This window comes from Podarcis melisellensis, assembly GCF_964234715.1.
Source record: "Podarcis melisellensis genome assembly, chromosome: 12".
Lineage (NCBI taxonomy): Eukaryota > Metazoa > Chordata > Lepidosauria > Squamata > Lacertidae > Podarcis > Podarcis melisellensis.
In genome coordinates, this window is record NC_138544.1 from 29,306,978 (window position 1) to 29,329,233 (window position 22,256).

The following is a 22,256-nucleotide window of genomic DNA, read 5'->3' on the forward strand; positions in this document are numbered from 1 at the left end:
GTAGAGGTGTTTAGTTAGCAGAGCAGGGGTCGCCAACATGGTGCCCTCTAGATGTTGTTGGACTCTCAACTTCCATCATACCTGACCATACGTCAGGCTGGCTTTGACTTACGTGAGTTTGCATCCAGCAGTTTCTGAAGGTCAGCATATTGGATTCCCCTGCTCTCCTCATTGGAGCAGTTAGCTGTCCTCTTGAACTGTCACTTCTTCTTGTAGGATATATATATAGTGAAAGGAGGGACACGGGTGGCACTGTGGTCTAAACTACTGAGCCTCTTGGGCTTGCCGATCAGAAGGTCGCTGGTTCAAATCTCCGCAATGGACTGAGCTCCTGTTGCACTGTCCCAGCTCCTGCCAACCTAGTAGTTTGAAAGCACACCAGTGCAAGTAGATAAATAGTACCACTGTGGCGGGAAGGTAAATGGCATATCTGTGTGCTCTGGCTTCCATCACAGTGTCCCGTTGCACCAGAAGCAGTTTAGTCATGCTGGCCACATGACCCGGAAAGCTGTCTGTGGACAAATGCCAGCTCCCTCGGCCTGAAAGTGAGGCGAACGCTGCAACCCCATAGTCACCTTTGACTGGACTTAACCGTCCAGGGGTCCTTTGCCTTTACCTTTTATATAGTGAAAGAGGATCTGCAAAAGCTTTCAAGTCTAACTGAGATTGAGCGACTGGGATTGAGTGGCACAGAATATTGACTAGGCTATTTATTTTTTTCTGTTTGTCGAATTAATCCTCAAAGAACAGTAAGGGAGGTGACAGAAAAGATGCTCCTGGTCTTGAGTTGCTTCAGCACAGTTGATGCCCAGCATTCTTGTCTCCTATTGTATCTGCCAAATTCCTTCAGCCATTATGGGAATAGGACCTAGGCTTCAAATGTAAGCCTTTGAAATTGGTTTTCCAATCTGCTGCCAATCTGCCTGGACCACCACCTGTTCAAATGTTGCTGAAGACCAGGATGTACTGGTCACAAGGGGGTAGGAAAAACCAAGGGATATATTGGGTAGCTCTGTGGACTCTGCAGTATAGGAGACATTTTAAAAAAAAAAGTTTGCTAGGCTTATGCAACTGAGGAATGAAATTCCAGAGGTGCACACTTCCTTACTGTGGTTCCATGCTGGGTTCAGTAGTGCTCCCTGCCTTCCTGCCGGTTGTGTGGCTGTAAACACTGGAAGACTGTGAATATATTTCAGGAACAAGTCCTCAGTCTTGGCTTTGTGTGCAGCGTATCTCCCTCTGTCCTATGGATATTAAGTGAATGTTATGCATTCCTAAAATAATTATTTCATTCACTTTTTCTGCTTGTTCAGTGTAGCTATGATTCCATGTCTTTTCCTGTGTAGTGCCTTTCTCCTAAGCCTCTTTATCTACAGTTGCTGAGGAGGTGACATATTTTCACCTGGAAAAATGCTTCTTAAAAGCATATGTATGTAAGAAATAATAAATAAATAAATCACCACTTGGAGAATGTTTTTCTGCTTTTTGCATGCATTCAATCTTAACTTTGTATTATCCAGATAGTCCAAATTTGGTTTTAGGGCTGAAATCCTATACACACATAGCAAGGACTAAGTCCCATTGAGGTCAATGGCACTTACTTCTGAGTAGACATATATAGGATTGTGTTGTAGCTAACTCAGATTAGTGAGGTTGTAATGTAACAAACCCTTTTGAAAACTTCAGATTTTGGGTAAAGCAGATTGCAAAAACAATTGCACTTTTTAGTAGGTGTCAGGGTTTCTGGGAGAGAGGAGGAGATGACAGAGGAGACGGAGAGCGAGTGGGAGGAGGGGCAGAAGGATGAGGAAGAAGATGACGGAATTCTGAGGGAATCCACGAGTCTGAGCAGCGAGTCAGAGGATTCTCAAAAGGGGGTTACCTTAATCAAGCAAAAGGGAGGAGAAGGGAGAAGCGGAGAGGAGCCCAGTGGAAGACAGACGCAGCAAGAGGCGTCTCAGCCGGAACGGAGTAAAGGGGGTGGAGTCGTCAGCCTCTCGGAGGGAGCAGGATTAGGAGAGAACAGAGAAAGGGGGTTGGAGCAAGGTGTTCAGCCGGAAAGGGTGGAGAGCAGAACAAGGGGTGGTGTAGCGGTCGAAAGAAAGGTCAGCAGCAACGTACGCGCGCCAAGTTCAAACGTAGAGGCGCGCGGAAGTGGAGAGAGCTCAGGGGAGGAGCCCGGCCCTAAAGCCAGAAGGAGGGGGGAAGAGGCGGCAGAGGATTCAGCCTCAGGCGAGTCACGGAGAGAGGGAACCCAGGGGGGCAGGAAGACCCTGCGGAAAAGAAAGGAGAGGAAGAGGTGGTCTAGAGCCAGGCTATTAAGTTGGTGTGGAAGAGGGGAGGAGTCAGAGGGGACTTCAGCGGTCTAACGTGACAGACGTACGGCCACGATGCTGAACTGTACGAGAAGCAGAAATCTTCAATAAACTTTTCCTGTAAATAAACTGCAACGGAGTGAGGTCTCTTGTGAGCTGGGACCCGTCCTGGGTGGCCGGGACAGTAAGTCCCCTCTCAGAAAGCAAAAAATTTTTTTTGCGAAGCTCACGAACGGGAGCAGCCATGAGCGCTGAGGAGCAGCTGGTTGCACTGCGGGATCAGGTTACCGCTCTCACATCGGCAGTCATTGCTTCGCAGAAGAAGAATGACGACTTGGAGAAGACGTGCCAGGATTTGCAGGCAAGGTGGGAACACGCGGACAGGGCGGGGGCCCCAGGTTCCAGAGCGGAGGGCATTGCGCTTGGACGGAGGGGGGGTGCCCTGGTTCCGCATTTTAATGGCAACTTGCAAGACTATCCCAATTTCAGAGCGGACGTCGTATATGCACTGCATTTACTCCGTCACGATTTTAAAGATGAGGAGGAGAAAGTGGGGTTCATTGTTTCGCACCTGCATGGGGAGGCCAGGGCTTGGCTACGCAATCTGTGGCGCGAAGATGGACCGGCCCGTCGCAATTCAACTGCGTTCATCAAAGCGATGGATTCTTGTTTTCAATCCTCTGTGGATGTGGACATTGCGCGCCGTCAAATGCACGGGCTGAGGCAGGGGAAAGCGACTGTGCGCCAATACCACTCTAAATTTTTTGCATTGCTCACCGCCTTAGATTGGCCAAAGGACAGTAAGCCGGTCAGAGATCTTTTTTGGGAGGGATTGAGCCCCCCCATCAAGGATGAGATCGCTAGGGGGGACAGACCCCAGACCCTAGAAGACGTGGTGCAACGGGCTTTAGCTATTGGAATTCGACATGAGGGACGTCCGTGGCACGAGGAGGACGGGCCCCAAGCGCGTGCGCAAGCGAGGACTCTCCCTTTTGTGCACAGGGATTTCAGCCGTGCGCACCCCTCGCCAATGGGGAAGGACAGCGAGGAGCCGATGGAGATTGGTGGTGCTAGGGCTCAGAAGCCATCCCAGAGCCCTGTCCCTGGTGCAGCCAAAGCGAAGCCTCCTAGAGGAACCAGGAAGTGTTACATCTGTGACAGTGCGCACCATATGGCGAAAGAGTGCCCCCAGAGGCTCCAGAAGCACACTGCAGCACTGGCAACTGTAACAGCAGAGGTGCAACCAGGGGAGCAGCTTCAGGGAAACGACAGTGCCTGGCTGGAAGCAGAGCTACTGGGGCTCAGCCAGGCGGATCTGTAGACAAGCCCCCAGCATCACTGCAGAGCGTGGACCCTTTGCCTCCCAGACCGGCAGTTCTGCTCACAGCAACACTCCAGTTGCCTGATGGGAGACTCCTCGAGGTTCCAATAACGATCGATTCGGGAAGCAACGCCGACTTCGTGGGACTGCAGTTCGTTAAGCAGCACAACATGGCGCTCCTGCCTGCAACGACGCCTCTAAACGTGGTCACGGTAGACGGCAGGAAGTTGCTGGGGGGGCAAGTGGTGCAGCAAACCCCTCCCATGATGATGCAGATTGGCAACCATCGAGAACTTATTAGTTTCAATGTCACCCACTTATCGGACACACCCATCGTGTTAGGCATGAGTTGGCTGGAGAGGCACAGTCCCGCGGTTGCGTGGTACCAGCGGCAGATCACCTTTTGTTCATCGTATTGTGCTCAGCATTGCTTTCAGACCGATCAGGGAGGAGAAGCCGAGCAGCAGTTGCATCTGGGTATGGTGCAAACAGTGCCTCACAAGTACCAGGACTTCTTGGAGGTTTTCTGTGAGAAGGAAGCTGACAAGTTGCCGCCTCACAGACCTTACGACTGCGCGATTGATTTAGTGCCAGGGGCGCAACTGCCTGCTGCCAAGCTGTACTCCATGTCGGAAGACGAGATGCAAGAGCTTCGGGAGTTCGTAGACCATAACCTCAAGCGAGGTTTCATCCAGGAATCTAAAGCAGCGGGTGGCAGCCCTGTGTTCTTTGTGAAGAAGAAAAACACGCCCCAAAAAAGGCTTATAGTGGATTACAGGTTCATAAACAGCTTGACTAAGCCCAAAGCTTTCCCCATGCCCAAGATTGACGACCTTTTAGCGACCGTCAGGAGGGGCAAGATTTTCACCAAGCTGGACCTACGTGGAGCTTACAATCTCATCCGCATCCGGAAAGGAGATGAGTGGAAGACCGCCATGTTCACCCCTCTGGGCACATACGAATACAGAGTCATGCCTTTCGGTCTCCAAAATGGCAGCCACGTTTTTCAAGCATTTATGCACCACGTGCTAGCAGGTCTCCTCTACAAGAAGTGTGTCTGCTTTCTCGACGATATCCTGATTTTCTCGGAATCGCCGGAGGATCACGATAAGGACGTGAGGGAGGTCCTGCAGAGGCTGAAGGACCACAGGCTGTACGCCAAGTTGGAAAAATGCCAGTTTGATGTCAGAGAGGTTGATTTCCTTGGCTACAAGTTGTCCGACGAGGGACTGGCCATGGACAGGGCTAAGGTTCAAGCGCTGTTGGACTGGAAAAGCCCTCGAAATCGGAAAGAGGTCCAGAGGTTCATCGGCTTTGCCAATTTTTACCGCAAGTTTATTAAAGGTTTTGCGAACGCGACGGCGGCTATCACTGACACCCTCAGTTCCAAGAAGAAGAAGTTCGTCTGGACAGAACAAGCGGAGCGGTCCTTCCGGACGCTTAAAGGTCTTTTCGCCTCCGAAGAGCAGCTGCTCCACGTGAATCCCGGCAGACCCATGCGGGTAGAGACCGATGCGTCAGACAGAGCGGTTGGGGCCGTTCTTTTGCAAGAGGATTCACAAGGCAACTGGAGACCGGGTGCGTTCTACTCCCGGAAGCTCAGCAAGACGGAGCGCAATTATACCATATGGGACAGGGAGTTGTTGGCCATTCATGCAGCTTTCAAAGCGTGGCGACACTTCTTAATAGGAGCCAAGCACACGGTGCAAGTCCGCACGGATCACAAGAACTTAGAGTATTGGCGGACGGCTAAGTTACAGACCCAGCGACACATGCGCTGGGCGGAGTTCTTTGCGGATTTCGACTTCAAAATAGAATACATCCCAGGAGACTCCAATGTTATTGCAGACGCGCTGTCCCGAAAGCCGCAATACTTGGAGGAAGCAGCTCCAATCGCAGCAAAGCACATTTTCGCACCGCAGGCGTGGACGTGCGCTACCATCGCAGTCGACCTGGACGCGGTGCGACGCGCGTTGCAAAGGGATCAGTTTGCACAGTCCAAGATGGAGGAGCTACGCGGAGGGTCGCGAGACAACGATGAGTTCCAATTGCAAGATGGACTTTTGACTCGTAAGGGTGCCCTTTACGTGCCCACCGACGATCTTCGAGCCAAGGTTCTGCAACAATTGCATGACGCCCCTAGTGCAGGCCATTTCGGCAAAGAGAAGACGATGGAGTTGGTGGCTAGAGACTTTTGGTGGCCCCAGATGAGAGGAGAGGTGGCGGACTACGTCGCCAGGTGTGATATCTGCCAGAGGTCCAAACCAGTGCACCAGAAGCAGGCGGGATTGCTAGAACCGCTGGAGACACCGCAGCAACCGTGGGAGAGGGTAGCGTTGGACTTTGTTACGGACCTGCCCAGCTCCAGAGGTAAGACGGCGGTGTTAGTGGTGGTGGACTTGTTCACCAAGATGGCGCATTTCATCCCTTGTGCCAAGGTGGCGACGGCAGAACAGACCGCAAAGCTCTTCATCGATCACGTCTTCAGAGTGCATGGACTTCCGCAGTCCGTCTTATCCGACAGGGGGCGCCAGTTTGTTTCCACTTTCTGGCGAAAGCTTCTGGGCATCTTGCACGTCAAAATCAACCTGACATCGGCGAGACATCCACAAACCAACGGTCAAGCGGAGAGGGTCAACGCGATCATGCAGCAGTACCTGCGGTGCTACGCCAACCAGCGACCTGCGGCGTGGGTGGACTATCTGCCGATGGCTGAATTCGCCTACAACAACACGAAACACGCATCCACCGGGGTGACGCCTTTCTTCGCGAACAATGGCCGTCATCCCAGAACCTTCCCGAGATTTGCGGCACCAGGAGGGGGGGGGCCTCAAGATGCCGACCAGTTTGCAGCGGAGTTGCAAGAGGTGCACGAGGAGCTGCGGAGACATTTGGAGCTGGCAAAACAGGCGTATAAGGTGCAGGCCGATAAGCACAGGAGGGCGGGAGAGGACATCCAGATTGGGGACTGGGTGTGGTTAGCAGCCCACGCGATGCCGGCCAGGTCATTGGCCAAGAAGAAGTTAGGACACAGGCAGCTAGGGCCATATCAAGTTGAGGCTAAGATCAATCCGGTGGCTTTTCGTCTAGCCCTTCCGGAGGGTTCCAGGGTGCACCCGGTCTTTCATAGGTCGGTGCTCACTCCCTACAAAACCCCACACAGGTTTCAAGAGTCAGGAGCACTCCCAGAGCCACGTAGGAGGGCGCCTGAGGGGGGGGAATCGCCAAGACCAGAACCTCTTAACGAGGTCACAGAGATACTGGACTCGAGATGGGGGGAGGAGGGAGTTGAATATTTTCTAGCCAGGGAAGGCACTCCGGCCTCTGCCAATAGCTGGGTGCCGGGTTACGCGTTGGACGAACCCCTGTTGAAGGAGGAGTTCCATGCACTTTTTCCGCACAAGCCCATGCCCGAGGAGTATTTTGATGATTGGCTTTTCACGCCCACTTTGTCAGACAGCACGTTCGAGGGTTTCTCCTCACCCGAGGGCCATACGCCCGAAACAAGCCCGACCAGGGATCCGAGACTGGGGGGGGAGGAGACAGGCCCTTGTTGGTGGGTGGATCAGCCAAGGGAGGCATGGAGTCAGAGATGGATGGTAGGTCCTTGGCAGGCAGCGCCAGGAGAAGCAGTGATGGAGGAAGAGACTGTGAGGTCTGTGGGTGGGGAACCCGAGTTCGAACACACATATACGGAGATGACAGAGGAGAACGTTGAAGTGGACAACTTGTATCCTGAACCGACCCCGGAAGAACCACGTTTTCCTCAACCTGCACCCGGCGAGCGGGAGGGGGGAAGGGGGGGCTTCGAGGGGGGGATGGATGTCAGGGTTTCTGGGAGAGAGGAGGAGATGACAGAGGAGACGGAGAGCGAGTGGGAGGAGGGGCAGAAGGATGAGGAAGAAGATGACGGAATTCTGAGGGAATCCACGAGTCTGAGCAGCGAGTCAGAGGATTCTCAAAAGGGGGTTACCTTAATCAAGCAAAAGGGAGGAGAAGGGAGAAGCGGAGAGGAGCCCAGTGGAAGACAGACGCAGCAAGAGGCGTCTCAGCCGGAACGGAGTAAAGGGGGTGGAGTCGTCAGCCTCTCGGAGGGAGCAGGATTAGGAGAGAACAGAGAAAGGGGGTTGGAGCAAGGTGTTCAGCCGGAAAGGGTGGAGAGCAGAACAAGGGGTGGTGTAGCGGTCGAAAGAAAGGTCAGCAGCAACGTACGCGCGCCAAGTTCAAACGTAGAGGCGCGCGGAAGTGGAGAGAGCTCAGGGGAGGAGCCCGGCCCTAAAGCCAGAAGGAGGGGGGAAGAGGCGGCAGAGGATTCAGCCTCAGGCGAGTCACGGAGAGAGGGAACCCAGGGGGGCAGGAAGACCCTGCGGAAAAGAAAGGAGAGGAAGAGGTGGTCTAGAGCCAGGCTATTAAGTTGGTGTGGAAGAGGGGAGGAGTCAGAGGGGACTTCAGCGGTCTAACGTGACAGACGTACGGCCACGATGCTGAACTGTACGAGAAGCAGAAATCTTCAATAAACTTTTCCTGTAAATAAACTGCAACGGAGTGAGGTCTCTTGTGAGCTGGGACCCGTCCTGGGTGGCCGTGACAGTAGGTTTTTTTTTATTATTTTTTTAGAGACTGGGGCCAAAACGCGATTGATTAATCTCCTTTTTCAATACGCTTAACCATACAGCTTAGATGACCTCATGATTATTACCAACTTCATACCATTGCATTAGCACTTATTGTGACAAAATACAATATCACCTATCTATTTATTATGTTTAGATACATAAATAGATGTATATGAAGTTGGGCTTCATTTAATTATTTGATTGCAATCACTGAACCCATTATCACTGAAGCGGTATTTGAATGTATAAAGCTAGAATGAGAGTCTTCAATTTCCACCATAGTAAGATACTATAATGCACTAATCTGCTGCTTCCAACCTCCCTTTTAGGAACGCCAGGCAACTATGAAAAAAGAAAAGGATGGTTCCCAACAAACAAACAAACTAGGTGATCGGAACAAGATGCAGAGAGCAAATTCTGTCACTGTAGATGGGCAAGGTCTTCAGGTGCGATTACTTCTGTTGTGTTTAAAATTGTGTACAGCTACTCTTCCAATATTTTCCCATGTTGCAGAATGAGTTTGGCCCAATATGGGGCCCCAGCATAAAACTGTAGTATCCGGTTGCACATTTCAGATTTTCCAATTACAGGACAAAACTTAGAACAGGGGTGGAGAGTCTGAATGAATGCTCTTGTATAATGTTAAGATGGTAACAGGATGGTTGCCTCCTTACATATATTTGCGCCAAGACCTCTACCTGCAACATGGTTTATGAAATCATACCATTGCCTCGTTCTGCCTTCACACAGAACAAAATCGCCTCCAGGTGTCTCCATGTTATCTTCCGTTAGGAGTGAAGAAGGCACTAGACTGGTAACGTTGAAGAGAACATTTTCTGCAATAGAATATAAACGCACAGTGAAACTCTTGGCAGATTCTCCAGTTCCTTTCTAGGAATGCCATCTGCACAGGACTTTCAAGCCTGCTTTTCAAAATTGGTAGAACATTTTGCTTTTAAAAGCCCAGTAGGTGAGAAGGCAAATCATTTGCTGGCTGTCATTCACATCTGCATTAGCATATATCCTGATCAGTGATATTTCATTCCAGTTGTGTGATTGGGTTTTGAACATTTAACAAAAACTTGGCTGTTATATTTAACACGAATAAGTTCAACTGTATGGGTTATTCCCTATACACACAATAATTTGTAAAGACTTGCACTCTGATTGGCTGAATCATATACAATACTGGGGTGACCTCTTAAAAAAAATATCCATACAAGAACTCCCTCTCCTACCTCAGACACCTCTCTTAAGATATACTAGAAGCCAGCAGGTTGCAATATGTTTGTATGGGATTAAAACGTATATCCACATAGCTATTTATTATTATCTGAGATATCAGCGATGATTCCTTGTGTAACTAGTAGATGGCTTAGAGCCAACATGTGGAAGCAAACAGAGAGGATCTCTGAGCAAAAAAGGGAAGCAGATTTAGCATTATACATAATCCTATAATGGCTTGTGTTTTAACACATGAAATATAACAGTATAACTAGATGTTCAGTTTAAAGTGGATTCTATGCTCCTGTGACAATGTACGGACTGGTGAATTCAAGTAGTTTCTTAAATGTGTTTCTAAGCTTATCCTGGCATCAGAGTAAAGAAAAGATAACATTTCCCAGATCTGCTGCAATTCTTTAAATAAAAAAAAGTATTACGGAAAGAAAAGTTTTAGAATATTCATTAATATTTTTATGCTGTTAAAAACATAGTCATATAAGACTATGCAGGCAACTCAGTGGCAGAGGAGATTGCTACTTAGGTACAACTATTATTAATCATAGTTAAGCACATTCATCTTATTTCTTTCTAGCTTAACCAGCATAATGATCAGGATTATTATTTCTAATTAGAGGAAGTAATATATCATGTATAACCTTAGGATGAGCCTCATTAATTAACCTGAATCCATAGAGACTTCTAAGAGGCAGTCCATCTTTGTCACAATGAGAACCATTGGTTTATCCTTCATTCACAGGAACAAACACCCCTGGAATTGGACTAAATAAGTACAATTGATTAAAGCTCTAGATGAGCATTAAAGATATGACAGTTTTTGATAACAGGCTGTAATGTTATGCTATCCATGCAGAAGCGTATGGGACTCAATTCATAGGCCCCCTCCGCCCTCGTTCAAACAGATAATTGCCTGGGGAGCTGAAAAGGGTCCTGAACAGTGCTGTCTTTCCTTAATAGCAGAGAAGTGGGAGTTACAGATGTTGTAGGGCTTAAACCCTGTTAAAAAATTAAACTTTATTAAAAATTTACACCCGTCAGCCAAGAGCGCTAGGGTTAATAACCTAACAGGATTGCAGCCATGAACAATGGCTTGGATCCTGAGAACCATCAGAAGGGACAAGATGATTTCTCCCTTCAGAACCCCACATCCCATCCCATAGTGTTCAGAAAGGCTCATTGGTGCTATGTAGATGCTTTATAGGGGGCATAGGGTGCTACAAGGGGTAGGAGGGAATGAGAAATGAGGGAGTGTGGGAGGTGTGGGCCCTTGTCTGTGACTCCAGCCCTAACCAATTGTTCCTGAGGACCCACAATAAATTATTGACTAGACTATGTAGGCACCCCTCTAAATCAAGGGGATAGGCAGCTCAGAGATAGGGGCCTGGGTTCCTACCCCTAGACATGTTGTTGGCAATCATTCTGAAATAAATATTATATAGACTTTAATATCTTTAGAGCAAATCATCATAAAACCTTTTGGGAATGTACAAACACTTTTAAAAACCTTAAATTGAGGTCTTAGCTGGATATAAGTCCTCTGAAACACAGAAAGGAGAAATAATAATAATAATAATAATAATAATAATAATAATAATAATAATAATAATATTTATTTATATCCCACCCATCTGGCTGGTTTTCCCAGTTGTATTTACAGCCAAACCAGGCAATGAGAATTGTAAGCCTGTCCTAGACCGATAGCACTATCAAGCTAGAAAAATTAAATACATTTTGGTGGAATATATTACTGGGTGTGAGTTATGAAGGGATCTTCAAGTGCATTGTTTGGATATTTAAAAAAAAAACTATAATTCATGGATGCTTAGAAATTACAGTCTATTTGTTAACAATGATCTGGATGGCCATATGTCAAGTTTAGGGTAGGGGGAGCCCGGTCTCCCTACGGTAGATATTTGGTCAACAGGAATATGAGAAATTGCATGTGATTAAACTAACAAAGGCCATAAGGGTTAGAGGAAGAAAGCAGCAGGATAACAGGTTTTTCAAGAGATGTAGTTTAGTGGAAATACATTACTGGGGGAAGTATTGATATGGTAAGTATTAAACTAAGTGTTAGTTTCATAGGGTGGAATGATAGCATAGCTTAACATAGTTATAAGGTAACAACATGAGTATTATGAATAAAGTATTTAGGATCGTTTTGCACTAATGAGCTGATTTAATATTATCCAGTTATTACATTAAACACTCTTATTACATTAAACACCATTACATGGTGATGTGTTGGATGAAGTATGGATTTTTTAAAATAAAAAATGTATTTATTCATATCATTAGTATAAATTAAATGTCTATACTGCCCTTCATCTGAAGATTACAGGGAACTTTATAATATACAAACACAAAAATACATAGTAACAAAAACAAAAAGCAACCCCACCAGAAACATTTTAAAGTCTCAAGTAGTGTAACCTTGTATGAGTATCAAAATAAAAACAAATTTCACTTATATCTTAACAAAATGTTTTAGCAATGAGTTTGTGTCACACACCCACACCCACACTGTAGATATAAGGAAAATCAGAATTAAAAACTCAAGATTAATGGGTTTCTGTGGCAATTCTCTTAGATTACACCTACTCGGGGTACTCATCCGCTTCTAGTTTTCGTCAACCCTAAGAGCGGTGGAAAACAAGGAGAAAGGTATGCATTTATTGCTCATGATTCTTTCCAATGTTTTTCTGTGAGGAAGTCAATTATTTGTGTTAATACTTGAGGGGTGAAAGCGAGATGAGTGCCGCAACTCAAGAGTCGGTCATGACTGGACCTAATGATCAGGGGTCCCTTTACCTTTACCTATACTTATCATATAAGGAAAACGTCACAATGTGTCGAGAAGGGAAGTTGCTTTTCAAAAACAAAACATCTATCTCTAGTTTAAGGAAAATACATGGAATGGGATGGGGGTCTTTATGACTAACAGGTTTAAACTGTAATGAAAGGTCATGATTTTAGCAGTGCTCTCCAATTCCAGTGTTTTGTGGAAGGAAGCAGCTTTGTAAGAGTTAAATTTATGTCTCCAAACACTAAGGTAGATGCCAGCTTGGGGGCCGGGGGCAGAGAGAGAGAGTGTGTGTGTTCTGTTGTGGCTAATGGGTCAAGGTTGTAATGCCACAAAAATGGCAGGTTGCATAAGAATCAAGATGGACCTTTCACTCTAGTTTTCTCACAGGCGCTTCCAAATCAATGTTTCTCTCTTTGGAAGACTTTATTAAATAGATTAGCATAGCATATCGACCCTTTTCTTACTCCAAAAGAAGATAGGGAAAGCACTGATAATTTGTGGAAAAGTTCAGTCCTGTTAAAACCCCAAGCATATCCACCTGTCAGAAGTCTAGTTTAGTCATTGTCATTGTAGTATTTCATCCATCCACGAGTCAAACCCAGTCACCCTGCACTGACTTCCCCCTTCCTTTGGATCACGTCCAGGCTAGGAATAGTGCATGAGTTTGGTTTCCCAAGGATTTGACTGGCATTAATAAACATTTGATAAATGATCAGGCTGTTCAGATGTGACCAACTTACAAGAGGGTGAAACTTAAATAAGAGATGCAGCTACGTACCTTTTTTCTGTTTTCATATGTTATAAGAGTCTTATATGCAATCATAAAGGTTAAACCAACACACACTGGTTGATGCAGCTCAGGTGGGCAAGATTTTGTTTAATCCAAATATCTTGGTTTAATTTAGGATTACCGATTGACTAGCTAATAGGGCCTGCTAAATATTTCTCCCTTTTTTTCACAAATGCAGAATTTACAGAAAATTTCAGTATCTTTTGAATCCTCGTCAAGTTTATAGCCTTGCTGGAAATGGGCCAATGCCAGGGTAAGTGTAATCCTAAATGTCATCAAACATGAGCTTTGTGGGGGGGCGGGACGGGGGGGGGAGAAATACAGCTTATTATTTTCAGTGTACTGGCAGCATAAATTTAACTGCAGAAGCAATGCATGGAGAGAGATGACACCCATAACTTGTGTGAAAGTTGCAATTTGTCCTTAAATTTCACTAACTCATAGTTCCTTTCCCTATCTAATTCTTTCACTTTATCAGCATGCGGATCATCTTTTTCCTGTACCCCGAATTCCCCCCACGTCAGTCAATTGGCTGTTTTTGAAATCTATGCCTTCTACCCCTCTGTTCTTCTTGGTTCTCTATTCCTTCTCCTTCCATTACCCTGCCTCTCATTGTTTCTTAGCATCTTACTTCTTTTATTGACTGAGTTTCCCTGATTCCCATTGATGGAAGGTGAGTGGTCCTATAGCTGGGGAGGTGACTGAGTTGTATTCCTATTGAAGAAACGTGTCTCCTGGATTCTCTAGTGAGGGCTTCTTTGAGCACGACCACCTCTTCTCAGGCTTATCTGCATCTTTCCTAGGAAACAGAGATCTTGCTGCTGTGGTGCTTCCCCTGATGGTTAGTTGTCTGGACTACTGTAGTGTGTTACAGGCAGAGCTGCCTTTGAAAGCAGTTCAGAACTTTAAGCAGCCCAACACCTAGTTTGACAGGCAGGTGTTAGCTCCCAGAAGCATATATGTCCCAACATGACAAAATACTGCATTACTGGTTTCTAATTTACTTCAAGGCTAAATTGAAGATGTTGGTTCTTGCTCTTTAAAAAACACGCACCATACAACATGTCTGAACCTCTTACTATAAAATGACAGCCCCACAGAAGCCAAAGAAATTCCTCAGGATTACTGAGATGCATTACGTGAAATAAGATTCTGTTGTGGAGTGGCAACCACACGAAATACCAGCCTGTTCCGTCATCCAGGCAACTTAAATATACTCCCCACTGCACTCTGTGGACCTTACTTCTGAGTAGATGTGTGCAGGATTGCATTGTGAATATATTTTTAAAAGGTTTGCAAGGATAAGGTGTAGCGTACAGCCACAAGAGGGCAGTGTTCAGCGAAGACTAAAATTTGAAGTACTTTCCCATTCTCGGTTTCTGCATTTAAGAAACTGTGTTTAAAGTCCAACTTGTCTTAGAAAAGTTAGGGAAGTGACTTCAAGAAATTTCTGATTAATTATCTAGCCAATATTTCATGGGGTTTTTGAAAAAATCTTACAAAAATTAATATAATTGTCAGTTTCCAATAAATATCCATATCTGCAATTATGTTGTTCTTCTAGCTGTACACAAATCTCTTTTTGCAGAATGCTTTGCAAATATGCTCAGTTCAAGTGGGAACCATCTTGCAAATAACAAGTCAAAGGGTGGGTGCCACTCTCACACACTACCGTGCCTTTGCCCTACGGCTGCTAGCTGCTTTCCCCCCTCCCAGTTAAAGCGCTACCCTTTTGTAGCCCCACCCATTTTAAAGGCAGCTGCCCTGAGTATGTTGTAACAGTTCGGGTGTTTTGACAGCTCCAAACAATGCCTGTCGTGGGACCACCCTTGGAGACCTCTCAGAGACTCCAGCTGCTTCAATACACACAAGCATAGGCTGCAACAATCTTGTCTTGTGCTGGCTTCCTGTGAATTTCCAAAGGAAAGTCAAGGTGCTAATTCTAACCTTTAAAGTGTGTCATTCCAGATGACCAAGCAAATCTGTGGCTGGAAACATTTCCACTTAATGAGTTGATTTCCAGTATTTGACCAGCATGTCCCACAAATTATTATCAGTGATCCAGAGTGTAACTTGCATGGCACAGAGGAGAAGCTACACTGTGGTATAGTGAGAGCCTCTTGGGTTTGCTGATCGGAAGGTTGGTAGTTCAAATCTGCACGACGGGTGAGCTCCCATTGCTCTGTCCCAGCTCTTGCCAACCTAGCAGTTTGAAAGCACACCAGTGCAAGTAGATAAATAGGTACTGCTGCAACAGGAAGGTAAACAGCATTTCAGTGTGCTCTGGTTTACATCACAGTGTCTTGTTGCTCCAGAAGCAGTTTAGTCATGCTGGCCAAATAACCTAGAAAGCTGGCTGCTGGCTCCCTTGGCCTGAAAAGTGAGGTGAGCGCCACACCCCATAGTCACCTTTGACTGGAGTTAACTGACCAGGGGTCCTTTACCTTTACCCTTTTTACCTATAGTGAGAACTATGTGAGAACTATGTTGAGCAAGGACCAAAAGAGCAGAGTTCAAATCCCCACTGTGCTATGAAGCTCACTGGATGGCCTTAGGGCCAGCCACCCCTCTCAGTCTGACCTACCTCACAGGGTTGTTGTGGGGAATAAATGAGGAGGCAGAACCATTTAAGCCACCTTGAGCTCCTTGGACAAAAAGGTGGCATCTAAAGACAGCAAATAAATAAATAAGTGTGCTCCTGGTGGAAGTGGAGTACTCTTAAGGTCTGTCCTCTTTATCTTGCTGCTGAGCAGGTCATGTGTATTATACTCTCTTTTGGGGAGCTTATTAATGCTTTGTGTACAGAAAGGCTAGTAGGTCTCTACTTTCAGGGAAAATAAAGGGCAATGCATTCAGTAATTTCCAGTCCTCCAGTAAAAAAAGCCTTGCTTTAGTAGTAACTTAACATTTTAGTAAACACACTTTGTAGGTTTGAGAGGCCAAAATGAACCCTTCAGTTAATATTAAGAGTTGATATTTGAAAATTAGTAATGAGAAAAGTAGTGTAAATTGGAGAAACGATGCAGGCTCAACAGCTGAGCCTAAATATGAAAAGTACTGTATATTTATAAAGAGCCACAGTTAACAAGATGACGTGAAAATTGCCATTCTGATACACTGCACAATTTGTAATGAGCACTTGTTTTTACCCTGAAACGAGTTTCACTGTTCAGTGGTTATGTCTCTCTATAGGAGCCATCCAGCTCTGACAACAACTGTTACTGTAAATTTAATTATGCTGAAGCATTTGAAATTCAGTCATTATTTGCCTTCTAAGTGAACAACAATTGTGCAACTGGCAGAGAGGCCACCATTTTTCCAAGAAAGATTCCATAGTCCACTCGGTTCTATGCTTGATATGTCTAAATCGTGCCATCTTAAACTCTGGCAATTGGATCCCTCATTGTTGTATCTGTGTTAACTTATTAAGAATGCTATATTTGTGCAAATAAAGTTTTATCATTCGAAGCTTCTTTCTGTCCACTGGGAAAGATACACAAGATTGCAACATTAGTTATTTGGGTCTTGTCTTTTCCTTTGTGAATCTGCTGACCTTTTCATGCTGCGTATTTCCTTGGATGAAGAATGGTTACTCTTGACACCATTTCTGCCAAAAGCATATGTCAGAGTGGTACATAAATCAGGTTACAAAGCACAGGTTCAGCAGGTGCACCAGAGGTTAGCACATGTGGCTAAGCACAAGCCAAGATGTTCTAACATGCAACATGCCCTCTGTTGCACAGCTGTTTGTGTGGTAAGCAGCCCAGGTTCCAGTGCAAGCAAGGACTCCATTGAACAGATTGGCTTCACAAGGCTTGTTTGCTCTGGTGCTGAAGCTGCTAGAGACAGAGACAGAGCCAAAGCTGACTCAGCATCAGACTGGCTCCCAGTTGCACTTCCAGAATGGAGGGACTGCTCACTCACAGGAGATGGTGTCACTGCAGTTGTTTTTCAGCTCTGGGCATCTAGTGTCTCTTGGGTAGAACGTCCTTCTCAGAGCCTGCTTGGCTCCTTCCTAGGATCTGAACCTCAATCTACCAGCTCACAGCCTCTACCCTAAGAATTAGACATCTCCTGGGACCCACGTCTCTCCTCCCCCAGACTGCTAGGCCCACTGGGGTCATCCAACCCCCCAGTCTGCTCCTGTTTCTCTTCCACCAACTGATCATCCTCTCCAAGACTGGACAGGTATAATAGGCTACAAACTGGAAAATCGTCTCTCCTCTGCTGAGCAATGGCATTTTGAGGGTTTCGTTGCCACCACTGCTATTGACAAAAGATACTCAAATCATGATTTCCTACCACAGGGTACGTCCATCAGGTCTTTTCTCTTGTTTGCTGCCATTTTCTGCTTTCTGCTATCACCTTCCCCTTTTAGAAAATATTGGAGAAGAAGAGGGTGCAATAGATACTGGAGAGCAGGGTTGGGGTACAAGCAGAATCGTGGCAGGTGGCCTGCTTGAGATGGGTCATCTCAATTCTGCATTCTGCCATTCAAGCCAGCATGCTCATAATTGCAGGCATCCCCGTTGTGAACAGTTACCCCATCCCTATTGGTCACCAATAAAATCTGGGTATCTTGGTACAGCGATGAATCTAAAAGGATGTTTAAGGGTGCTGCCAATTAGGAATCACTGGTGCTTCTATTTGTGGCTGGCCACCATCAGTTCAGTTTATCTGAGTTGGCATATATATGTATCAAATCTGTATAGATAATAGATAAACACCAGAAGGACAGGAAATGGGTCAGATTAAAATGGTGTGGAGACATTATCTGTCTGTGGATCACAGCTATATATTCAAACCTATATACATGGACTACAGACTTGTGTAAGGGTAAATGACACAAACCTACTCCTGAAACTAAGGGTGCCTGGCCCTGTAAACTATCTGGATGTAATCCACTCTCAGCGGTTTACATGGAAACCAGGGTCTAAGTCTAGATAAATAGTACTGTGCATTGTCTTTGTGTGCATTGAATTGGAGGGTGGTTAGAAGCTTATAGGTGATGTCTTGGGGGAATGGCAAGCAACCAACCATTTCCTTATTATAAACAAGTATAACTGCTACTTTTAAATTAAATATCTCTTTTCTTTATTGCTTGTAAAATGTTCTCCTTATTCAGGGGTTGGCAACCTAAGGCCCATGGCCACAAGAGGCCCATGGGGGTTTAAACAGCCCATGGACCCCCGCCACCTGCTCGGTTGGCTCCCGTGTGCTGCGCTAAACCAGCGCAGAGCAGAACAGGGACCGCCTTCTGTGACGCTGACCAGGTTCCCATTGGAAACAGCGTGCACACACACACACACTCCAGCGTCTGCAGGACCATGAACCGGTCCAAGCCACCAAAACTTTGCTTACCCCTGTCCTTATTCAACCAGGGATGAACTTCCCTTAAAAAAGAAAAATACATAAATAAGAATTAAATATATATATATCATGACTCCTAATGCCTTTTTTGGAATTCAAGTATTGATTAGGGCCCATATTATCAAAATTGCTCACAGTCAACCTCAGTACTACTATTTCAACATGTGTATCTGTTCTTCAGCCTGCGACATCCATTTCTTCATAAATTTGTAAGCTACGGCCAGTATAAATACATTTGTCCTTGGAATGTATCTATTTCTAGTTTATGCCTCCAAAAATATTGCCAGTAAATTATGGCTGAGCAGGTGCTGGCCTATATCATGTTCATAGCTAGTTTCTCTCTTCAGAATGAGTAGTGATGTTACCTCTCATTATTCCTCCTGTCATTGATACTGATTTCTTTCCATGTTCTATTGTGTTTTGTCATTAGCAGATAATAAATGGTGCAGAACTGGAAACGTATGTGACTTATCAAGTGTGTTTCACTTAGAACGTGTACAGCCCAAGTAATTTCACCCCAAAAAACCAACAGTTTATTTAACAGAAGTAATTTGCTTTTCTTTCACTGTATCTGTCATCTCTGTTTTATGAGCATACTAGACACTCATGAAATTTATTGATGGAAACACACAATACGCCATAAGTTCAGATATATATGCATGTGTGTATCTTCTGTGATTACACATGTGCATTTTTGAATAAAGCGTGTTCACATCAAAAGAGAGCACGTGTTGCGGTTGGGGCCGAACAAAACCCCAATTTAGTGAACAGGCCTTTGATGACTAGAGGCCTGGGAGCAGTTTGAGGTTGCTGTTACTGGGGCAATTTGGATGTTGCCAATTTAGGGGTGGGATCAACGGCTTTATAAGCAGAGTCCACAGCTTTCTCTTTCTCTTTTGCTGTGGACACCGGATCTCCCGCCCGCCCTCCCTTGCTTGGGCTTGCGCTTTGACCTTGCTCTGCCTGTCATGGGGTCGTCCGCCTTGGTGCGGGGGCCCAGTAGGAATTTTTCCAATCGGCTGATTAGTGCGTGCCTTTTGGGTTTTGCCTACTGCTTAGCAAATCGTCACAACTTGTAAGGTTGGCGGTTAGGCATTGGTTAAAAATTGCTTGGTGGAGGGGTATGGATTGGCTGGGCCTGCCCCTCCAATGCTGCTGCTGACGGGTATTCCGTTAAAGGAATTCTGAAGCTTACCATCCCCTTCGTCCAAACCCTGACGGCAGGGTGCGGGCCGCGTAAGCTTCAAGGGACAAGCGCGGAGTAGCTGAGGGTCTGTGACGCAGCTCCAGCTGACTCTGTCCCTTGTTCCTCCGGGACTGACTAGGGAGTCAGTGCTGTCCCCCCATGGCGGGGGGGTGACAGATAGTCATAACCAATGCCTAAGCAACCACTCTCAATTTGTATTCTAATAAAGTTGTGGCCAAAATTATGCCAAAAACCTTAAACAAAAATTATGCGTGATGTGTGAGTTATTGGGAAGGGGGGGTTTTGGTGGACCTCAACACGCAACAAGTAAATTACTGATCTACATTTCAGCTTGGAACTTTATGAGTCAAGTAATCTGCTGTAATAATTCTTTTAATTAGTATTTATTAAAGATTTTCTTTTGTTACAAAGCAACCAAATGAACAAGGAAATGTGCATATAGCATTTCCATTTTTGATTCATAATATCTTTTTCACAATTTGTTTATGTATTGTATGAAACACAATCGTCAAAGACATCATGCAGTTGGGGGGAGAAAAAGAGAGAGATGGGAGAGTAATGTTTTGTTCTATTGCATAGCGTTTGTGTAGGGTATCGCGTCAGCATCATGTGACACATGCCCTTTATTGTACATTTATTTATTTACATTGGCATTGCAATAGTTTGGAGGGCCCAGTGCCTGCTTGGTTGCAGTATGGTTTGTTTGCGGTGGTGGTTGTTGGGTCAGATTAGTGATATTGATTCATATGCTGTTGGGGATAGGTCACTGTCTGCTTGTGCTGTGTATGTGATAAAGGGGGGACCACAATGGGTTGAAGACATCCTTTGTCCTCTTGCTAATTTAAGTTTTGTTGGTTAACTTTTCTAATAAGGCTGTTTCCCATACATTATAAGCAGTTTGAAAAGCATTGCTCATTTTGTTGAAGTTCATGTAACTTCACTATATAGCCCATGAAGCCCCCTTTGTGCGTTACTAATGTGAAGACAAAATGGTGGTGACTCAAAAGCAGGATAATGTTCCATTGCATGCACTGCCTGGTCCAGTCTACAGATCTCCAAGTAAAGTTGTACCTTGGAAGTCGTATGTTCGACTTCCAAAACATTCAAAAACCAAAGTGCGGTTTCTGATTGGCTGCAAGAAGCTCCTGTAGCCAATTGGAAGCTGCAGAAGCCCCGTCGGACGTTCAACTTCCAAAAATAGTTCGCAAACTAGAACAGTCATTTCTGGGTTTGCGATGTTCAGGAGCCAAAACGTTTGGGAACTAAGCTGTTCGACTTCCAAGGTACGACTGTATTAGCATATAGCTGTATGCTGAAAAGAAGCCTTTGGGTGAGTAACTGCTTGCATGTAGACTTCCATGTTTTCAGGGCATTGAGTCATGTTGGTGTTGCTTGGAAGCCTACACCCAGGCTGCTGTTCGTGCCAGGCTCAGGGCCAGGAGCTCCTCAGTTGAGGACAACACCACAGCTAGGGCCTCACTCCTTAGTAATCACATGATGCCTGCTTCACAGCATTTTACTACAGCTTATGAGTAACATGAAAAGGGGGCTCATGTTCCATTTGTTTTAATTTGGTTTTTGAAATCATTTGAGAACTCTTGCAAGTCAGCCATAGGTTGCCTAGATCCCTCTCTGAAAAATGATGTTCTTTACAGCTACTTGGCATCTACATGCTAGTTAATCTTTGTACATTAAAATATAGTTCCCAGGAGATGAATATTTTACTGCTCGCCATAATAAACTGCATGTTATAATGAAACTAATTTTATTGGATCACTTTGCAGTAATTAGCATCTTATGACTGGTTCCCTTATAGCATAGCCCGTTGTATCTGAGAATTATATTCATCATGAAGCGCGTGCTTGCAAGCTGAGCAGAGGAACTGCTGTGCAAGTATTCTGTCCACAGAGCATTGAGAGAACAAGGTTGTGGGTCATAACTTCACACACGTCCTTTCTATTTCAGGTTGAATTTTTTCCGAGATGTGTCTGACTTTCGAGTATTAGCATGTGGTGGAGATGGAACTGTGGGATGGATTTTGGACTGCATAGGTAACGTGCCATTTTTTGAGCGATTAACTCTATTTTTTGAACCTTTTATCAAAGGTCTGCGATTTGAGCTTTATGTACAGTTGACTCTTGGGATTCATCAGAGGTAGGAAAACTTCCTCTGCTCCTTGCTAAAGTAATCAAAAGAGGGGAGGCTGCAGAAAGGAAGTTGGTTAGGAGTGTTTGGGGAATTTTTGAAAGAGGCGGTTGAAGTTCTAACTTAAGCTCTCTAACCATTTTCACATATTGTTTATAGAGAATATCTCATTTTAGTGCTGATCCTCTTTCATTACACTGGACTTTTGGCAGTATTAGAGCATATGCCTCATTAAAATTGGCTCTCTTAATATGAAGAAGTATAGGAGTATTCTTTTTCTATGTCATAGGAACACTGGAAGCTGGCTCATAATCAGTAAGACCATTAGGGTCAGTTATTTGTGTCTTCTTGTGGGAGCCATCAACACAGCTTACCCGACAGGTCTGAAAGCGCCCATTTTAGCCAGAATCTTGAATGCCCCCTCCCTCCACACAGAGAGACTAA

The 22,256-nt window shown here is 45.4% G+C and overlaps 1 protein-coding gene across 6 annotated transcripts in view; it reads left to right on the plus strand.

Moving 5' to 3' along the window:
- Nucleotides 1-22,256, plus strand: part of DGKB (diacylglycerol kinase beta) — a 269,619-nt gene that overhangs the window by 105,406 nt on the left and 141,957 nt on the right. For all 6 annotated transcript variants that reach the window (XM_081883233.1, XM_081883235.1, XM_081883232.1 and 3 more), the window contains 4 exons: nt 8,582-8,698; nt 12,085-12,158; nt 13,269-13,343; nt 21,633-21,718. In XM_081883233.1, the coding sequence (XP_081739359.1) occupies nt 8,582-8,698; nt 12,085-12,158; nt 13,269-13,343; nt 21,633-21,718 (352 nt within the window). The remainder of the gene's footprint in view (nt 1-8,581; nt 8,699-12,084; nt 12,159-13,268; nt 13,344-21,632; nt 21,719-22,256) is intronic.